Raw genomic sequence first — 19,796 nt, 5'->3', positions numbered from 1 at the left:
CCTTCCCTGCTCCCACATCCTGCATCACACAGCTTGCTGCTGGAGTATGAAATAAACCCAAGCTGACACAGAGATGCCAGTAGAGTCCAACCCTGGCAGGGTTCTTATTGGGAAGTGTCACTGCTGATATGTCTTACTGTCTTTGGACTCTTTCTTGCCTTTTCCTTATTAGCCAAGGAGTTTTAGGAAGTAGGTAAGAAGAATGAACCAGAAACTCAAAAGGTATGTGATAAATGTGACGTGTTCACATAATCAAAGGCAGTGCTCACCTAAATAAACATCAGTGGCTTGATGCTTCCATTAAGGGGCATGTGTGTGCCATCAGCTGTTTTGTTGTTTTTTTCCAGAGGTGATAAAGTGTTTCACTTCATTAGAGGAAGAAATATGTAAAACAAGTGACTGAAGAAGGGGAGCGCTTGAAAGGCTGAATTTTATTCAAGACAAGATGATCTTTTTAAAAAGGAAAGTTATATCTCAAACAGTGATTCTCAGATGTTAGCATGCATCAGAATTAAGTGATGCTTGTTAAATAGCTCATCTGAGGACCCCGTATCTGAGCATTCAGTTCAGCAGTAGGTCTCGTGTGGTCTCAGGAATCTGCATGCGTAACGTGACCAAGCACCTGGGACTCCTGGGAGCGGTCTCACAGGTGACCTGGCCTCCTGGAGTATCACATATGCCTTTAATGTGTTTTGTTACGTTCTTTGGGCCACAAGCCATGTTTAGTTTTTTTAATTTTTTTATTCATTTTACTCTGCCAGGTCTTAGTTGTGGCATGCTGTATCTTTATTTGTGGCATGCAGACTCTTAGTTGCAGCATGTGGGGTCTAATTCCATGAGCAGAGATCAAACCCGAGCCCCTTGCACTGGGAGCATGGACCACATCTTAGCCACTGGACTGCAGGGGAAGTCTCAGGCGCTGTTTAGTTTTACTCTCAGGGTGAGGTGAGCAGGCAGCTTACATAGCCCTTCTGGGCACTCCCATTCTGCCTCCTAACTCTGCCACAGTCATCGCATTGTTGTGGGTCTGGGCCATGATGACTAGTCCTTGGGAGCTTGGGTTATCAGTCCGTTCCGTTCCGTTCCGTCGCTCAGTCGTGTCCAACTCTTTGCGACCCCATGGACTGTAGCCTACCAGGCTTCTCGGTCCATGGGATTCTCCAGGCAAGAATACTGGAGTGGGTTACCGTTATCAGTGGGGAGGTCAAATTATCTTCCTCCGGCCCTGAAGGCATTCAGCCAAAGTAGGCCCATTTCTTCTTGGGCTAGGACCAAGTATGGCCAGAGCGGAAAGAGGGCTGTCAGGTCACAGGGCCAGCAGACTCAGCCTGACTCTGTGTCACAGATGGGAAATGGCAGTGTCTGAGCCACTGCATGTGGGAGGCACGGAGACTGCTCCCTGGGGCGCTGCCTCCTGATGTGAAAGAGCCTGTGCTCTGCGACGGGGAGGTGCAGACCGCAGGGCAGTGCCATTGTGGAGGCAGCTGTGATGAATAAGCCCCGTGCACTGACTGCCCTGGTAAACGCCACCCGCTTCCAGAGTGGAGTCTCCAGTGGGTACAGAGTACACCTGAAGACCGAGGCTGTTTCCAAACATTCTGGGGCCTTGGTAGCCCCTCTCCTGCCAGGTGCCTGACTGTTTGCTGGGGTTTCGTTTCTGATCAGCAATAACTGCTGTTGCTGGGGAGTACCTGGGGTCTGCCCTAGATTTCCGCATGCTCTCTCAGTTCCCCTGGGATTCCGCTGGTCCTGCTGTGTGTAAAAGGCACTTGGCTGTGTTCTGTTGGTTTGAGATCATTTCAACCAGAATATTGTGCGTTTTCTTTTTTTTTAAGGTTTGAATTTAGAATGAAATCAAGGCTTCAATTGGTTTATGCACATTCTCACCTAAAGGTGTATTAGCAGCAGTTGCAGTGCTTACCTCTTCCATTTCAGCCCTTTGAGTACTTAAAGAAAGGTGGTTACCCCACCTGACTTTTGCACAGGAAAGTAGTTCCACTTCCTTTTTCAACTATGAAGTCCTAACCTGTTGACTACTCACACGAGCCGTGTATGGCATTTGGAAAATGCCAAGCACTGTGCCCAAATCTGGGAATTCTAAGTGTGGCACACTTCCTGCTTTTGTGGGCATACAGTCACATTCTGAGGCGAAGAAATAGCCCCTGCTTTCCCCTCTCGTTAGCATGGGCTCCATCTTGGCTGCACCAACCTGTCCGCAAACCCCCCACCCCCCACCATGCTTCATGTCCCAAGGTCAGCTGCCTCAGTACCATCCTCACTTTTGCCCTTTGCCTGGCTGCACCACCCATGCAGCCCCAGCATGGCCTCAGTTCCTCCTGGGATCCCGGCGTTCCCCACCCCCACCCCACCCCCATGATCTTGTCTTGTGTGAGGCACTTGGTGTTCTTTTGACTTCAGATCTTTTTGTTTCAACTGAAATATGCTTTAAAAAAAAAAAATTGGGGATTATCATAGGATTATCAAAGCTCCTTTCTGCACCCTTGGTCACTGGGTGACCAAAACACAGCTACAGTGATAGAGGAGACCACCTCAAGCAACATACCTCGATGGCTTGCAGGGCGCTGCAGGTAGGACATTCACAACTCCAGTTTTCACACTCACGTCTGGGAAGCCCCAGCATGCTTCCTTCACCTGCTGGATGCTGTGCATGTAAGCACGATGCTCAGGGAGACAACCCACTCCCTTTCCTGTCTGTAGTCACATTGCCCTGAATACCAGTCTGGGGGAAAAGCTGTCTGGAACAGCATTCCTCTGGCTTTGGTCTGGTCCATACAGGCATGTACACTTGGGATCTCAGGCCTCAGCCCCTTGACTTGCCTGGTACCGCCTCCACTTCACAGTTTACACCTGGCACCCAGGAAAGTTAGGCTCAGTGGGCAGGGAATCTTATTGCCTACCCTTCCTAATCAGAGATGGCTTCCTTGAGGTGGCAGATTGGAGGGTGTTCCAGAAACTTTTAGAACCTTTAAAGGAGAAAGATAGTGAAGTTGAACTTGACAAAAGACCTGGTGAACTTGGCTTTCCCTACAGCCCCAGGATACCCAGCATTCCCAGTCCAGGGCAGTGGTGGGCCTGATCTTGGCCTTTGTGTTCTCTTTGGGTTAGTCTCCTGGCCTTCAGGGCCCCTTTTAGTCTGGAGGTGACTGAGACCTGAAGGGCTGTCTCAGGGATGTTCTCTGATTGGTGTGAGATGATGCTGGAGGGCGTACAAGGTAGCTTCATGTCATCTGAAAGATGATTATGGTTCATCTGAAATTCTTGCCTTTAAATACTTTCCAGAAATCATGGGACTAGAGATCCAGCCCTTATACCCACCCTTCCTAACCCTCAGCCATCGCGAGTGGAGAGCAGGGATGACAAGGGATAACACATAGCCCTGAGTCTCAGTTCTGCCTGGAGTTTCCCTTTCCATCAAGCCTTCAGGCAGAATGAAGATTACAGTTCAGCGTGTCCTGCCTTTTCCCCTTCTGAGTTGAAAGCCCAATGAGGAGCAGGAGGGAAAAGCAAAAGGTGGTGGTGAACACACCACCCAGACATGAGGAGAGTCTTCTTCATGGAGCATGCATTTGAAGAAATCTGTTTTTCCACACCCCTCCACCAATATACCACCACACCGCTTAGAAACATGAAACAAGAGGCTTTGTGTTGAGAATTAGGACAGTTTATTGTTTGATCAACATGCTGAGTCTTCCACATTTTACACAGTTTTATGTAAAGTCAATGTGGCCATTTAAGCCTGCTGAGCCAGTGAGATGGGAATGCCATCCTTTGTGCTCCTCATGGCCAATCACTTCCATGGGGCCGGGTGAGGAGGTAGGTGACACACACCATGTGATACACGCTGGCCGTCAACCTGTGGAGGCTTCGCACTAGAAGGAAGTCCCACTGCAAGGATAAACCACACCCTACCATGAGCATCAGCAGGGGCGGGGTGGGGGGGATGGCTGGTGTCCAGGGAGTTTACACATTGAGAGCTCAAGGTTTTGGATCACTGAAATAGTTTATTTCAAACAAAAAAATCCAAAGGGTGCCCCGGTTTGACAATCAGAGTGGACTTGGGGGCTGGCCCTTCTTTGCAGTGGAGGAGCCTGAAATGTACTCAGATAACGCTGGACAGACTTGGGTCCAAACCAGAGGAGAGATGGCCTGAGGAGCACACGTGCCCTGTAGGCCTGAGTGCCAGTGCACAGTCACATTTGTTACACATGTGCCAGCGATAGATGAAGAGTGAAATCACCTTGATTCTGGCTGCTTGCAGTTCACTGCAAGCAAGTCACCCTTCTCGGACTCGGTTTTCCTGCATCTCCTGCAGGAAGGGTTGTGAGCCTCTGCCTCACTCCGCTGTAGCCAGGGGACAATGTCTCACATTCTTGGGGGAGAGGTAGTTAGGAAACTAGTGCGCACTGGTTGGTGCCCAGACACTTCAGCTCGGCTGCCCCTCGTGTGGCTCAGACACGCCTCACAGCCCTCAGCTACCTGTTCTCACATCCTGACACCCTCACCTGCTTCTGCCACCTGGAGAAATGAGGCTTCTCTGCCTGCAGGGCACCGAAGCCAGCGGTGCCATTATTGTCACACCTGGTACTTGAGGGCAGGGGCTCCCAGCACTGTTGCCACCAGGAAAATGACAACATCACACTCAATATGTGTCTGCAATCTCAGCTACCACCATACCAATCCTCGTTTCTGCTGCCTGAAACACTCGAACTGATTGGCCATTGCTCCTCAGACCTGGGCCATCCCAGACCAACTGAGGATGCTGACAGGAAGAGTGTGGTGACAGTGACGGCAGGGAGGCCTCTGACCGAGTCAGCATGCTTGCTAACCTTGGACCACACGGCTGCAGCTCTAGCACCCGAGATGCCGAGACCACCCCTTCACTGGCACGTCTGCATACATAAACACGCTTTCTGCTTTCTCCACCATATGCTCGATTTTTCGGATGTCCACAAAATAGGAGCTTTACTGACAGCATTTTTTTCCTTTTTTTTTTTTTTCTGAGATTCCTCAAAGTAAAAGAGAGGGCTACAGAAGATGAGCCCGCTCTACTCCCAGGTCAAATGTGCCCTGTGGAGAGACAGACTGAACCATTGGCTAAAGTGAGATCATTTCCTAAAAGGGTCCCTCCTCTCTTGCTCGTGCTAGCCCACCCGGATCCAGCAACGATGGGATACTCTCACCAGGAATGCTGAGGAATTTCATGACATTCTCTTCAAGGGAACCTGATCATTTCATTATTGATCCTTAACTCTGAGACAAGATCCTACCTACAAGCAAGAGGACAGTGATGGCACCTGCCCACAATGGGAGCCAAGGAGCCAAGGCCCTTCTGTGCTGGAGGTCTGGCTGCCCTGACAGACCCAGGAAGCGGGGTGAAGATGAGGCCTGAGGAGGGCACTCATGGAACAAAGTGGTGCCACCAGCATAGGAGGATAAGGGGAGGCAACTGCCCTCCCCACCTCCCCCTCTCTTACAGGGCTGGGAGAGCTGGGCTCAGGAGAGAGGATGCCATGTATGTGTTGGGAAAGGAGGGCTCACGGAGGCTACATCAAGCCACATTGTGTCTACTTCATCTCTTAATATTATTCTAGGCTGTGATGGAAAAAAACATGGTACCTTGGATATGTGTACACATGAGAAGGGGACTGAGTTTCCACCTTTATAACAAACATTTTTAAAGAAGTAATCTTTAGTACCACGAAAATAAAAATCCACCATTCATTCACTGAGACCCAATGAGATCCCTGCAAATTGGGCTGTCCTAGGGGCCACAAGCAATGGCCCTCACTGCCAGCCAGGCTTGGTGCTATCACCTGGACTCCTATGAATTCTCACGAGGTAAGTAAGCACTCTTCCAACAAGCACCACTTGGGGGGTGTGCCATGGTGGGGGTACTGGCCCACATGGGCATGCACACTTGTGCATTTAAGTACAGGCAGAAACAGTGTGCATATTCCCAGGGTCTATTTTTGCCTTTAGTTAACACATCTATGCATTGTTTTATTGATGGCAAGACAATCACAAGTTTTTGGACAATATTAAGTATTTCTTATTTCAACACATTGCAGTACTTTTGGATTTCCAAAACTGATATCACAATGCAAGTTCCAACTTGAGAGCAGGAAAAACAAGAATATACATCGAGCACACGTATCTTTGTGAGAATGTGTGTGGAAGGTGTATACACAAGTCTATCTCTATATATAATTATGTACACACATATAAAAACTCAACATGTGACACTGGAATTACGTTCGTACGTTGGTCTTTACCTTCTGGAAGAGGAGCTCAGTGGGAATTCTGCTTCCTCTTTTCTTCACCTGAAGATAAACTTCTCCCTAAAGATCAGCTCTGACACACAGTCTCCTTCGCTGCGTGTGTGACAGGCCCACTGGACACAGTGAGTCCTGCCAGGTCCCTGCTGCACTTAGTGGCTGCCATTTTGGATTAGTTTCTGAGAAGTTCCAAATTCAACATAGTAACTTGTTGGGATCCTGCTTTATGGCGGAATTTACTCCTTACCATACACCAGACAGTCATTTAGCTCGTCTATGACAAGCCTAACAGCGGCCTGGAGGAAGAACCAGGGTTCACTGATTTTGGCCAGAGTGGCTGCCCTCCGCCCGGCTTTGTGCAGACTTGGAGTTGGTGAGTCTGGATCTATTTGGAATTCTGGTCAAGTGGGCAGCATCACTTAGTGAAAGAGAGTTCTTTTCAAAGATTTTATAGGTAGGTCCTCAGGACTATGTCCTTCTCAGAAATGAGTCAAAAATGGCCAGGACGGCTCTCTGGAAAGCCTTCTGGGGACCCCACCTCAGCCCTATCCTCAAGTGACCAGAGTGCTGCTACAATATCTGCAAAGGCCTGTGCACAAAAATGTCAACTGCCCTGCACCAGGGAGACAGAAACATGTCAAGAAGTCAGCTTTTCCCAAACAGCACTCAAGAGCATTAGCAACCAAGGATCAGCAAACATCTTCCTGGTGGTAGTTCTGCAGACCCTCCCTTCCCCCACCACAGACGGGCCAATCCTGTGTGGAACAGGCTCCAGCTTCCCTGGCATCCAAGGAGGGCTTCAGGGGCACACACTGAGGTTCCTTCTGCCCTTCCCTTAGCTTCAAACCAGACACGTTTGCTGATCATTGGACGGGTTGGTTAAAACATTTTCATGACTACATATGGTGTCCCCAGCCTATAAACCACACCTTGCCCCAGCCCACAGTTGCCAACAGCACTCTGTCCTTCCTTCCTGCCCATGACCTCTTGCTCTGCCAGTCACTGGGTGGACCACAAAGCACAGACGGCTGTCTGTGGCAAGTGTCCTCCACCCCCTTCAAGACTTTTCAGGGAGGGGAAAGAGGCAGAAGTGATTCCAGTGCGCCTGGCCTGGACTCCCTGCAGTTCACAGGCCTTACTTCAGCTCGGGGCTGTGGCTCATGTCCTACTCTGGCCACAGAAGGACGGAGTCAGAGCTGCCTCTTCAGAGCCTGTTTCCTTCCATCAGTGTTTGATTTAACCACGGAGGGCCTGTTTGGTGAGGCCTAGTTGGTCTGGGCCAGACAGCCTGGGGATTGGAGCCTAAATAAATTGCCCAGTTAATTGTTTAAATTTATTGGTCTGGGGGTGGGAGGAGGGCAGAGGTGATGAACCATTAAAAGAGGACAGGAAGGAGGAGGTGTGTGGAAAAGGTTCTCTGTAAGTTTACAAATATACAAAAACAAAAAAGCACATCTTTCAAATAAAAATGACTACATTTTTATCTGGCAAAAAGTTGTATACACATGATTTAAATTTTTTTTTTTAAATTTTAAGTTTTTGGCAATCTTAATAAAGTACAATATATTACAACCAAACCAAAAAATAGTTGTTTAAGTAACAGCTGTTAAGAGTGACGTGATCCCTGATGCCCAGCCTCCCTCCCCACCCACCCGACTCCTAGAGACAGAGAGAAAAGAAAACTCCTCCCATCTGGATAAGCTCATCTCCCACCCCCCTTAGGAAGCTAACCAATAGGAAGCAACACAACAAGCGAATAGTGTCTAAGGAAGCCGGGGTCAGGCTGCATTAGCAGGAGCAGCCGCCCTCGCTGGCCGGGGGCTCCTGGGGTTTGTCCAGCTTGATGTCAATCACTGCAGGAGCAGGGCTAAGGAAGATGACTCGAGGAGAAGCTCCCACCTGACTCCCGCCCGGGTACCCACGCAGCTGCCCTGCACAGCCCCTCTGTCCCTCCGCAAACACCCAGGGGCTCGCACTTCGCTTAGCCTGGGTGGGGAGGATGCAGGGTCGCCAGGTCCCACCTTTCCTCCTCTTCCCGGACCGTCCCCCACAACCTTACCTCTGTCTACCAGAAGCAAAGCTTGTCCTGGGGCTGTGGGACCACTACATAAACACAGGCTAGACAGACCCTTTCTCAAAAGCCTTCCTGGTGGGGAGCCTCGGCCTTGTTCCCTGTCAGCCGCACCCCAAAGTACACAGGAGGTGGAGAGCCTGCCGGCTGGGTATACAGCCCACCTTGCCAATCACAGGGCTACCTGGGCCTTGCTCAGGTGGCCACAGCCACCTTGACCCCCTCATTTCAAGCTCCAGTTAGAGGCGGTCCTAGACTCTGAGCTTGCTGCTGTGAGAAGCCACAACCCCTCAACAGCCCTTTCCATGGATGCCCTGGGGAGTGTGGGTTGGAAGACCATCAGTAGGAACCAGCAGAGTTGGGTGGAAGCAGTCCTACTATGGGATCAGTTGCCCACGTCCCAAGGAGGTTTTGTGGCCCTTATGTAAGGGCAATGGGAGAGGTGCTTCAGGAGTCAAGTAGTATAAAAAACCATGCTTCCCTAAAGACACCTTACCCATTCCCTCTTTACCACTTTTTTGCCACTGGCCGTGGCATATATTCTGAGTATGACCTTGTCCATGACTTTTCCTTATTTTTTTCTTTTTATGGTCCCTAAACCTCAATATTCTTTTGTATATTTTTATCTTGTTTTGTGTGTATGTAGTATTACATAAACATACATTTTTTATAACATGGCAAAACAAAAACAACTGACTTCCTTTCCGCTGGGCAAATCAGACCACCTCTCTGAGCCTGTTTCAGCCTCTGGGTGTGGCCCGAGGTCTGGAGTGGACTGGGTGAGTGGTGTGCAGCCCCTGTTCCCGGGGCAGTGGGGAGGCCCGAGGCTGTCTGGGTTGGGTTGAGGATGCAGCTGTCTCGTGCAGAGGAGGCTGAACCATGCTGAGATCATGTCTGAGTGTACAGAAGTGGAGATTCTACTTGTCCACATGAAACACAAATCTGTGTTCACTAGAGAGAAGGGCAGTTACTGTTTCTCACTCCCTGCCCCACCCTGTCACTCCACTCACATCCCTCTGGCACCCCCACTCTGTTTTGGAAGCTTGTTTGGTTCAAGCTGGACGGGGTCTTGAAGACCTTGGAGTTCAGCCTCATCCCTGTACATACAGGCTCCACAGCACAGCTGCCCATCAGGAAGGCTGGCCTGGAGACCAGGCAAGGATTTGTCCACTGTTCTAACATATCATGTGATAAATCCATGAATAAATGACTTCTGTAACATCTTTCACTCACTTGTCAAAGGAAAAGGATACTCCCTTCTTTGCTTTTCTCCTGGACATTCTCCATTCCAGGCAGAGCCGAGGCCACACGTCGAAAGAGCTAGGGAGAGGGGGAGACGCAGCATGAGCCCCATCCTTCCCCCTCTGCTCCTGGCATATCCACTTTCTGCCTCTTCTCACCCTGACCTCAGGCTCTGCTCCTGTCTTGTCCCACTGACTGCATCCTGGACAGCAGAGACTGCACCCTTGACGGAAGGGACTGCACCTAACTTCTCCCCCCACCCCCTAGCACCCCTCATGGCACTCGGCCCCAGCAGGCCTCTAACCCAGGAAGGCTGGCCTCGGGGTCTCGGGGGCTGAGTGTGGGTCATGGTGATGGCAAGGGATCCACCCCCGGGCAGAAAATGATCTAGGGCCTAGGAGACAAGCTTCTGTCCCACTGCCCACCTGGGGGCCAGGTGTGGGGAAGGGGCTTTCAACCTTCCCTTATGACAATGACCCTGTCTTCAGGGAGTCTTATGAGTCCACAGCATCGAGGCAACTGGTTTCTAGGAGCCAGGGCCACAGTCAGAGTGGAGGAGACTTTTCAGGGGGAAGAGGGACACGGGGGTGTGAGTGTGGTATTGTGGTTTGCTTGAGTGTGGGTGAGTGTGACTGCGTCTACTGTGTATAGAGGAGTGTGTGGTGGGAACGTGGATGTGTGGCATCTGCGTGTGTGAATCTGTGTGTGTGTGACGTGTGTACACGTGTAGGCTTTCTGTGCCTGAGTGTGTGTAAGTGTGCATGTGCTCACTGGGCCAGGGGTGGGCAGGGTATGGGGGGGGGGTGCTGGCAGGACCTAGGGGGATGGAACCTAGGGGGATAACAGCAAGTACAAGACAGAAAATTCTGAATGCTCTCCCGATCTCTTGACAAACACCAACTGCAGGAACTAGGTGAGCTCTGGGCTTTAAATGTCACTGCCTGAGCTCTCTGAAGACAGGGTGAAGCTCATTCATGGTCTCACGGCAGAGCCCAGTCACGTGGGACCACCCAGGCTGGGGGACAGGACCAAAGGTGGTGAGGGTGAGGGCCCAAGTGGGGAAGATGCGGGTGGGCAGGGTGCAGAGAGAGGTGGGAGGGGGTGCAGAAGTCCAGTCACTGGCCAAGCCTTCCTCCATGGCCATGCCCCAGGCAGCCTCACTCCGCCTGTCTGGCTGTCAAAATAGTCACAGCCTCTGTCAATGGCCAAGTTGCCAGTCAAATAGAAGCTCTAAGGGTCACATGGGGGCCTCTGAGAGCAGACATGCTCACATTCAGAGTCCAGGAGCCTGTACTGCACGGAGACTCCTCTGAACCACCCAGGGTTGAACTGACTCTACACAACTCTTGCTCAGACCATTGCCTGGCTTCCAGAATGTTCTGGAAAGGGGGCATCAGCATCTCTGTCCACTGGGGGCAGAGGCCACCTGCCCTCTGGACCACTGACTTCTGCTTCCCCGCCCTTCAGGCCTTTCCATTAGGACCATGCAGAGCCACAAGCTGATGTCTCCTGTAGGCCTCCAGGGACAGGCAGCTCCGTCCTCCAGGGAACACCTTATGCTAAAGGAGGCTGGCAAGGGGGTGTCAGTGAACAGAGCAACGCTGAGGCCCTCCAACTGGGGTGCGGGCATCCCCTGGTCTGGGAGCTCATTCTGTCCCTTCCCACTCCTCTGCCCCCTCCCACTGGCACAGCACTGCCCAGGCAGGGTAAACCCTCAAACCCTCACTGCGTGTGGCCAGCTGCTGCATGGCAGCTTGTCTAGTGCTCTTGGACACTGCTGGGGGTGGCAGGGCAGAAGTGACCCTGGCAAGGCCCCAGCGCCCCTCCAGCCTCAGCTGTGCCCATGCCAGTCCCCTGCCCAGGCAGCCCCTCCTCGTCAGCTATCCAAGTCCTCTTTTCCTTGAAGACAAGGGATCCTCACCTTTTTTGAACCAAAAATTCCTTTGGAAGGCTAGTGAAGGCTATGGCCTCCTTTCAAGCATGTGAAATGAATGGTCCACTGTCCATAGAATTCTCCAGGCAAGAATACTGGAGTAGGTAGCCATTCCCTTCTCCAGGGGATCTTCCCAACCCAGGGATTGAACCTGGGTCTCCTGCATTGCAGGCAGATTCTTTACCATCTGAGCCACCAGAAAAGCCCAAGTTTTAAAGGAAACCATTTAGTATTGAAATAAATTTCTAAACTCTTTAAAGATACAGATTCATGACACAGAAACACTTGTGCTTCCACAGGAATGTGTTAAAGAGCCGGAGCCGGCAGAGAACCCCCTGAGATACTGAGGAGGGAAACGTTCAGGAGACTCGAGACACCAGTAAAGCCAGGGGAGTGACTAACATGCGGAGTCTGTTGCTCGTGACCACAGAAAATGCTGACGACCTGTCGGGGGTGCTGCAGAGACAGGTGCAGCTGTTTCCAGCCAAGTCCACTGACCTGCTGAATGCCATCTGTGAGACGACGTCTCTTGCTCCAAGGCTCAGCCCGAACCCCACCCCTTCTACGGCTCCTCTGAGGAGTCTGACTCTGCAGGTCCCCCTCCTGTGAGCTCTAACCACACTGAGGGTGGGTTCTTTTCCCAAGTCTACCTGGCCCAACACAGCCCCAAGCGCTTGCCAAGCACAATGCAGGAACCCCAAAGTGCCGAGTGCATGGACTTCCCTGCATGCTCATCCCAAGTGAGGGAACAGGTAGGAGAGTGCTGCTTCTCGGCTGCCCAGAAGCTGGGGGCTGGATACCCATGGCAGTTCAGGGGCCACGGGGCTGGCTGCTGGGTGCAGCTGATCCCATAGCCCCCGATACCCTGAGGGCAACAGTAGAGCTCTGGAGGGACTCACTCCCCATCGAGTGGGCTGGCTGGCCACGCTGCCCCCCCTGGTCACTAGCCCCCGGCACCAGAAGCCCAGTGCGGGCCCCTGGCCAAGGCGGCACCTCCCACCTGCTTCACGTTGTAGCCCGTCTTTGCGCTGGTCTCGATGAACATGACGCTCAGTTCTTTGGCGCGCTGCTCGCCCTCCTCTATGGTTATCTGCCTGGAGGGGAGATAAGGGGGACCAGTTTTCAGGAGAGAAGGAGCCCCCAGTCGGGGTGGAGGGAGCGGCCTCAGATGATGAGGGCACTTCAGCTGGCCTGAGACCAGGGCTGAGCCCCAGGGCTCCCTCAGGGCGCGTGGGGTGCAGAGCCCAGCAGGAAGCCAGCATCCCCACTCCACTCCTTGGCAGTCCTGTCCAGGCCATGAGCTGGCCCTGTGGCTGGTGGGCTGCTGGCCCCTACCCACTTTTCCCGGGATCACCACTGCTGGAGCCCACATTTGTCACACTCCACCAGCCACAGACCACCTCTCTGGGTGGTACCATCAGCCCCATTTGCCAAATGAGCACACTGAGGTTAAAAGTGATGGCCCCAAGGTCACCTATTGCAAAGAAGCTGGGCTTTGAGCTCTGTTTTCTTCACTTCAAGGACAAGATTTTAATAAAGCAGCTTCTCATTCAGAATACTCCTAAACAGTCAGAGTGCATTTCAGGAGGCCCTCAGCCCATGACTGGTTGCTTTATCTGCCCCATGAGAGGAGGAAACGGTGCCGAGGTGAGCCCTATTCCTGGAGGGCAGCCTCTTTAGGGACAGTGTCACACCCAGACATACAGCTGGACCAGGAAACTCTGTGTTCAGGCCTGGGGACCAGGCCCTGCACACTCACACCAGCATCAGCACAGGCGTTTCCCAGGGGCGGGGCCGGTGGGAGCCCAAGGGCCTCTGTGTCCATGACTGAGCTGAGGCCAGGCCTAGACCATGCACTGCTGGGCTGGCCGGGCACATGGGAGCCTTCAAAGCCTTCGGAGCCCCAACGGGGCCCTTCCCAGATGCAGGGGGATGGGTCAGGGCGCTCACCACCTACAAGTCCCAGGACACCCCATCCAGGAGGCGCTGCAGAGGAGGGCGGGGGGCGGCCTGCAGCCCCCTGCACCCACCTCTTGTCGGCCAGGTCCGTCTTGTTGCCCACCAGCATGATGATCACATCGCTGCCCCTCTCTGTCCTGACATCATCAATCCACTTAGAGGTCTGCTGGAAGGAGTTGAGGTCTGGCGGTGGAAAGTAGGGATAAAGCTTGGCATGAGAGGTGGCCCCGTGGGAGAGGGGAAGGGTGGGTGGGGAGAGCGCGCCCCCTCAGACACCTGGGCAGGGCAGGTGGGAGTACAGACTGGCAGGCCTGGACCTTCCTGAGAATGCCTGGGTGTATTTGTGGAACGGTGCTGCAGGCCCCCGAAAGCCCTCACATTGCTGAGCCACCTGCTGGGGAGAGGTCATGGCACCTGGAAAGCCACCGGGTCATGATTCGCTCCGTGGACTAGTGGTTTTCAGGCCCATCTGAGAGTCAGATCTGACTTTGCAGGCTCAGAGCAGAGGGAGGCATGAGTGCAGTGGACATGGCTGAGCTTGGAAACAGTGTGACACTGCATGTGGGAGAGACCATGGCAGCCCTGAGGCCAGGAGGGCCCTGCAGAGTGGCCTCCCACCAACAGGAGCTCAGAGGGGTTTTCGAACAGCACCCTCAGGCCCTGCAGGTAAGGGGAGTGGGAAGTGGGCCCAGGAGCAGACAAAAGCCAGGAGAGGCCAGTTTTTTCAGGGCAGTCCCCTCCTCAGTCAGAAGCTGAGACAGGCTCCCAGAGGAAGAGTCACAGGGTGATGCCCACCACTCAGCAGCCTGCAGGCCCAAGGGGAGGCGAAGCTGCCTGTCCTGGGAACCTGGGCTTCCCACTGCTGATCTTCTGCTTGGCATCAGGGGCCCAGGCCTCCTCAGGGCCCCGCTCCCATGCTCTCAGGTGTGCAAGGAGCCTGCAGTGAGGGAGACGGTGTGAGGAGGAGGTGGGGAGGACTAGAGGCAGCAGCTTGGGCATCCTCCCACCATAAGCTTGACTGCAGCCCAAGGGCTTGCCAGGTGTGTGCCATGACACCTGCCTGGGCAGTGGGGCTCTGCACCGGGCCCTAGCCCCTCACCCCCAGCACACAATCTCCCTCAGGGCTGTGTGTCTCTCTCCAAAACAGCTGATTTGGCCAGAAGAGCCACAGGGCATGAGATGAACAGCCCACCCATGGCCCCAAGGGACCACTGGGCCTCCCCTCCGAGAGCCCTGTAAGGAGCTGGGGTGCTGCTAACAGAACCACGGCTGCCAGGTCAAGGCTGGCCCATGGACTGGCATCTTTTCACACCTGCACGTGTATACACACACCATACAAAAAGTTGCTCCCTAGGGGTCTTTCTGGGAGCCAGGGCCCAGGACGGTGCTGAGGGACAAGAGCATCTGCTCTGCTCCACACACAGGCCTCTGCTCTGAACAGGGCCACCCTGGTCCAGTATGCCACGCCTGGTGCAGGAGGATGGGGGAAGGCTCAAAAGCAACTCACTCTCCACTCTGAGCACCTGCCTTCCTGCAATCAGGACAAGCACACACACATGTATACATACACACACACACACACACACACACACACATGTATACGTACACACACACACACACACGCTGCACCCTGACTGGGCCACACCTGGGCCCTGCAGCCCTGTGAGCTGTTCCCCGCCCAGCACCCAGGCCCCATACTCACTTGTAATGTCGTACACCACCACGGCCACTGTGGAGTCCCGGATGTAGCTAGGGATCAGGCTGCGGAATCTCTCCTGGCCGGCTGTGTCCCAGAGCTGCAGTCGCACCTGTCGCAGGGTGGGCAGGAGGTTCAGGGCACGGTGAGGTCCTCAGGGTGGCAGCGGGGGGCTGGGGGGAAGTTCTGCGGTGCTGGCACTGCCAGCTCTGGGCAGGCATGGGCTCTGAGTGGTGCCCAGTACAGGCCCCAGGTGATAGGTCCCAGGGAGCCCTCCCTGTGCTCCCAGGTCCCCAGTCAGGCACTCACCGTGCGATCCTCCAAGTACATGGTTTTTGACAAGAAGTCAATCCCAATGGTTGCCTGTTAGAGAAGAGGACAGACCAGTCAAAACTGAAAGGTCTCAGGCAGGGGGGCAAAAGCTGAGTCATCCAGGCAGGGACACAGCCAGCAAAAGTGGTCATTGCCCAGGCCAAGCCTTGAGTGAGTCCTATTTTGCTGTCCCACACCCCAACTCAACAGTGAATCCTCTCATCCCTCTCAGAGGAAATGAGATAAATAAGGATGAGGACAGGTTGCTTTTTAAGAGAGTGACACACTCTTTGGAGAGGAAGAGAAAAGTGCTTCAGAAAAAGGAAAAGAGAACAGGGGAGGAAGCTTGCTTGGGAACAAGGCCACTGGATCTCCTGCCCCACTCAGGTGGGAGCCTGGAGGCGCAGGAGCTGTGCGGTCTCCCTGCCCCAGCCTGCTTGTGCCCTGCCTAAATCCTTGCCTCCCAGCCTCCCCTGCAAAAGCCTCTCTCCTCAGACTTGGACTTCAGGTGACTGGCTTGGGCTCACTGCTATCCAGGTGGGAGGGGGTGGAATGGGAGCTGGGCAGCTTGCCGGTGTGGGGGCAGAGAGCAGCTGGCTTTCCACAGGAGCATCACAACCACCCACAGCAGCATCTTGCTGGTAAACCCCACTGGCTCTTTTCTACCCAAACCAATACACTGGAAGTCAACTGTCTATGTCACACCTGTGCTTCCACTCTCCTGGCATCCGGGGAGGCAGCTGGACCAGAGGAAAAGGGCCCACCACTCAATTGCTGTCTGGCCTGAATCAGGCCACCCAACTTTAATGGGCCTCACCAGCACCCAGTGTTTGTGGCAGGAACTAAGATGCTGTCAATGGGGAACAGCCACTGCCACGTAATTCAACAATGAAGACTCAGACACAGCCTGAATGTCAGGGCACCAGTGAAGTACAGTGTGCTTCATCCATATGATGAAAGCTTGGCATTCACTAAAAATCACGTTCTTGAAAAATATTTAAGGATTTCAGGAAATGGTCATTAAGTAAAAGAAAGCAGATTACAAAACATCAGTTTGATTAACTGAAGTAGAGATACAAGCTAACCCACTCCAGTACTCTTGCCTTGAAAATCCCATGGACGGAGGAGCCTGGTAGGCCGCCATCTATGGGGTCACACAGAGTTGGACACGACTGAAGCGACTTAGCAGCAGCAGCCGCAATACAAGCATTTTTCATGTTTTCTTAGATGTTGAAGTGAAGGCACTACACACTAAGGCCTTAATAGTACCAGTGTCCAAGTACTGACACTATGGGTGATTTTTGTTTGTTTGTTTCCTTCATTATACTTGTCTCCATTTTCTACAATGAACATGTAATAGTTCTAAAAGCAGAATTTAAAGTATTTTTTAAAGAAATATAAGGTTAAAAAAAATAAGCTTAGTTGAATGGAAAATTGACTTCTGACTACAAAAACCACAACCAAAGAAACCCAGGGAAATAGAAAAGTCCAGGTATCAGGCCCCCAGCTGACTGCAAGCAGGCGTGTGTATACCCCCAACTCCCTCCCATTTCACAAAGGAGTTAAGGTGGCTGCGTCCTCCTGGGAGCTTGCTTTAGTGCAAAGACAGGGAGTGTCAAGGAATCATACAATCCTAGAACATTCATGCTAAACAAATACCTTAGACACAACTCAGTCCGCTACTCTGGAGACCAGGAAAGTTAAAGCCCATGCCTACTGTGACTCTGCCAACCAATGGCAGAGATAGGAGGATCAGTGTAAAATCTTGGCATCACTTGGGGACTTTCAACCCCAGCTTTGTATACCTTTCCAGCATGGTGTAGCCGCTGGGGAATGTGGAATTGATGAGCAGCTTGTGAAATGAGCTTTGTTCCTTAACAGTTACATTACATCCATTTTATTAGTATATGTTAGAGCAATGATCCTTGTCTGCTAATACCCACAAGGAGAAATGTACAGAGCAGGTAGACATCCATCAACTCCAGTGCTCAGTGGGTTCCCCAGTGACTGCCAAGCTCCTTCCATAAAGTGACCCTTGAGCTAAAAACCAGGTTCATGACCTCAAGATTGGTGACAGAGACTGGTGGCTGTCCCCAACATGAAGTCTCACTTTATACAGTATTAGAGCTCCAAACATAAAAATGAACTCATAGCTGCCCCAAGTAAAGACAGTATTTTTCAGCTTTCTTGGTAGCTGGGTGGCTAAGTTCTAGTCAATGGGATGTGAAGGTGACATGTATACCTTCTGAGATGGATCCCTCATGGGGAAGCAGGATGTACCCATAGCTGCTCCTTGCGCTTTCCCACTACTTGGAATAAAGACAGGTAATAATAAGCCATACTGGCCCATCTAGATGAGAGTGACAGAGTAGTGATGACCAGTGAACAAGACAGAGGAAGCCTGAGTTCCTGCCCTGTAGAGCTTGTCTCTGCAATCTGAGACTCTTAAGACTATTGTGTGACAGAGAACTGAACTATCTTGCCTAAGCCACAGTTATTTGGGGTTTCTTTTTAATATACCCTAGCTCTGACCTCGGAGAAGGCAATGGCAAGCCACTCCAGTACTCTTGCCTAGAAAATCCCAGGGATGGAGGAGCCTGGTAGGCTGCAGTCCGTGGGGTCGCTAAGGGTCGGACACGACTGAGCGACTTCGCTTTCACTTTTCACTTTCACACATTGGAGAAGGAAATGGCAACCCACTCCAGTGTTCTTGCCTGGAGAATCCCAGGGATGGGGCAGCCTGGTGGACTTCCGTCTATGGGGTCACGCAGAGTCGGACACGACTGAAGTGACTTAGCAGCAGCAGCAGCAGCAGCAGCTCTGACCTAACTAATAGAGCAAAGAACCACAGAGAAACATACCCCTAAAGGGTAGGCAGCATGGATGGTGATGGTGATGTTCCTGATGATAATGTAACAACAATCCCATTTCACCTCATATGTGCTTCCATGGAGGACAGAGAAGTCACCAGATGACATGACAAGGATTGTGCCATGTGGGTCAGGCCCTAGAAAGCTCAACTCAGTGGCCTCCATAATCATAAAAGCCATCTACTGAACGCTCACATACTTTATTACCCCTAACAACAGTCTGACCAAGTCAGCAGTAATGCTGAATCAGGCGTAAAGGACCAACTTCCCCTCTCTCCATCCCTCTCCCACCTTTAGTCCCACTTTCATGCTTCTTTTTACATCAGAGAAATATCTGTTTCCTTAACTGCCCACTCTCTTAGACCTATTCTGGCCACACTTTCCACCCAACCAGGCTGCTGAGCCACTGCAACAAGAGCTTCCCCCAACCTGGTGCCAAAGCACGTGTCCTCCGACACAGCTGAGCCATTAGCTCTGCTCAAAAAAGTCTCCCTAAATTCTGCTTCCAAATAATGATTAAATAGCTTGTTTTAAACTAACCCACCCAAGACAACTATTATAAACCCTGGACAAGTACAAGAAATAATTTGCAATCACTCAAAAGTGACCAAAACAGGCAGACAAATAGAGGGGTTATAATCCTAAAGGAAGGAAAGAAAACAAAGTGAGATCCTATGCTTAACCAGTTTTCCCCCTGAGGTAGCTTTCTAGTCCCACCAAGTTAGAAGGACTTGGTAACACCTCAGGCTTTTCATTAGAATCCCATAAGGGTCAGCTTTGGGAGAAAGGACATCATCTGAGAAATAAGGGTTATATCAGAGGACTAAGGGAAAAACAAAAAGAGACCTATCTTATAAAAAAACTTTAAATGTGGTAAGTAAACTCTTCAAAAAAAATTAGTTGTACATAATTTAGTGCTCTATTGAAATAAAATCCAATACTTTTCAGAGGAAGGTAACAGAATTCAAGAATCTAAAACCTATTATTCACAATGTCCACTACACTATGAGAAAGGATTAGACATGAAGAAGCAGGAGATTTAAGCCAATAATTGAGGGTAAAAAAACTCAATAGAAACATATCCAGGTGGCCCAGACACTGGATTAACAGACAAGGACTTTAAAATAATTATTATAAATGCACTAAAAATGTAGAGGATAAAAATGAATATAATGGGTGAATTTCAAGAGATATAGGGAGTCTAAAATAAAACCCAGAAATCTTTTTAAAAAAAAATTTATTTATTTGGCTGCACCAGGTCTGAGCTGTGGCCTGTAGGATCTTTTAGTTGTGGCATATGGGATCCAGTTCCCTGACCAGGAATTGAATCCAGGCCCCTGCGTTAGGAATATGGAGTCTTAGCCACTGGACCACCAGGGAAGTCCCCAAATCCATAAATCTTAACACACACACACAA

At 51.6% G+C, this 19,796-nt stretch overlaps 1 protein-coding gene across 1 annotated transcript in view; it reads right to left on the bottom strand.

The window, feature by feature from the left end:
- Positions 1-7,930: 7,930 nt before the first annotated feature.
- Positions 7,931-19,796, bottom strand: part of RAB6B (RAB6B, member RAS oncogene family) — a 55,512-nt gene continuing 43,646 nt past the window's right edge. Inside the window, exons 3-8 of the mRNA XM_055413463.2 lie at positions 15,507-15,560; positions 15,204-15,309; positions 13,573-13,684; positions 12,543-12,636; positions 9,621-9,687; positions 7,931-8,149 (exon numbers count right to left, since the gene is read on the bottom strand). Of these exons, the coding sequence (XP_055269438.1) occupies positions 8,085-8,149; positions 9,621-9,687; positions 12,543-12,636; positions 13,573-13,684; positions 15,204-15,309; positions 15,507-15,560 (498 nt within the window). The 3' untranslated portion in view covers positions 7,931-8,084. The remainder of the gene's footprint in view (positions 8,150-9,620; positions 9,688-12,542; positions 12,637-13,572; positions 13,685-15,203; positions 15,310-15,506; positions 15,561-19,796) is intronic.

The sequence above is a fragment of the Moschus berezovskii genome, chromosome 1, assembly GCF_049115385.1.
Source record: "Moschus berezovskii isolate FMDL1 chromosome 1, NW_MosBer_1.0, whole genome shotgun sequence".
NCBI lineage: Eukaryota > Metazoa > Chordata > Mammalia > Artiodactyla > Moschidae > Moschus > Moschus berezovskii.
Note: the sequence above shows the minus strand (reverse complement) of the source record. Positions and strands in the feature narration are given on the sequence as shown.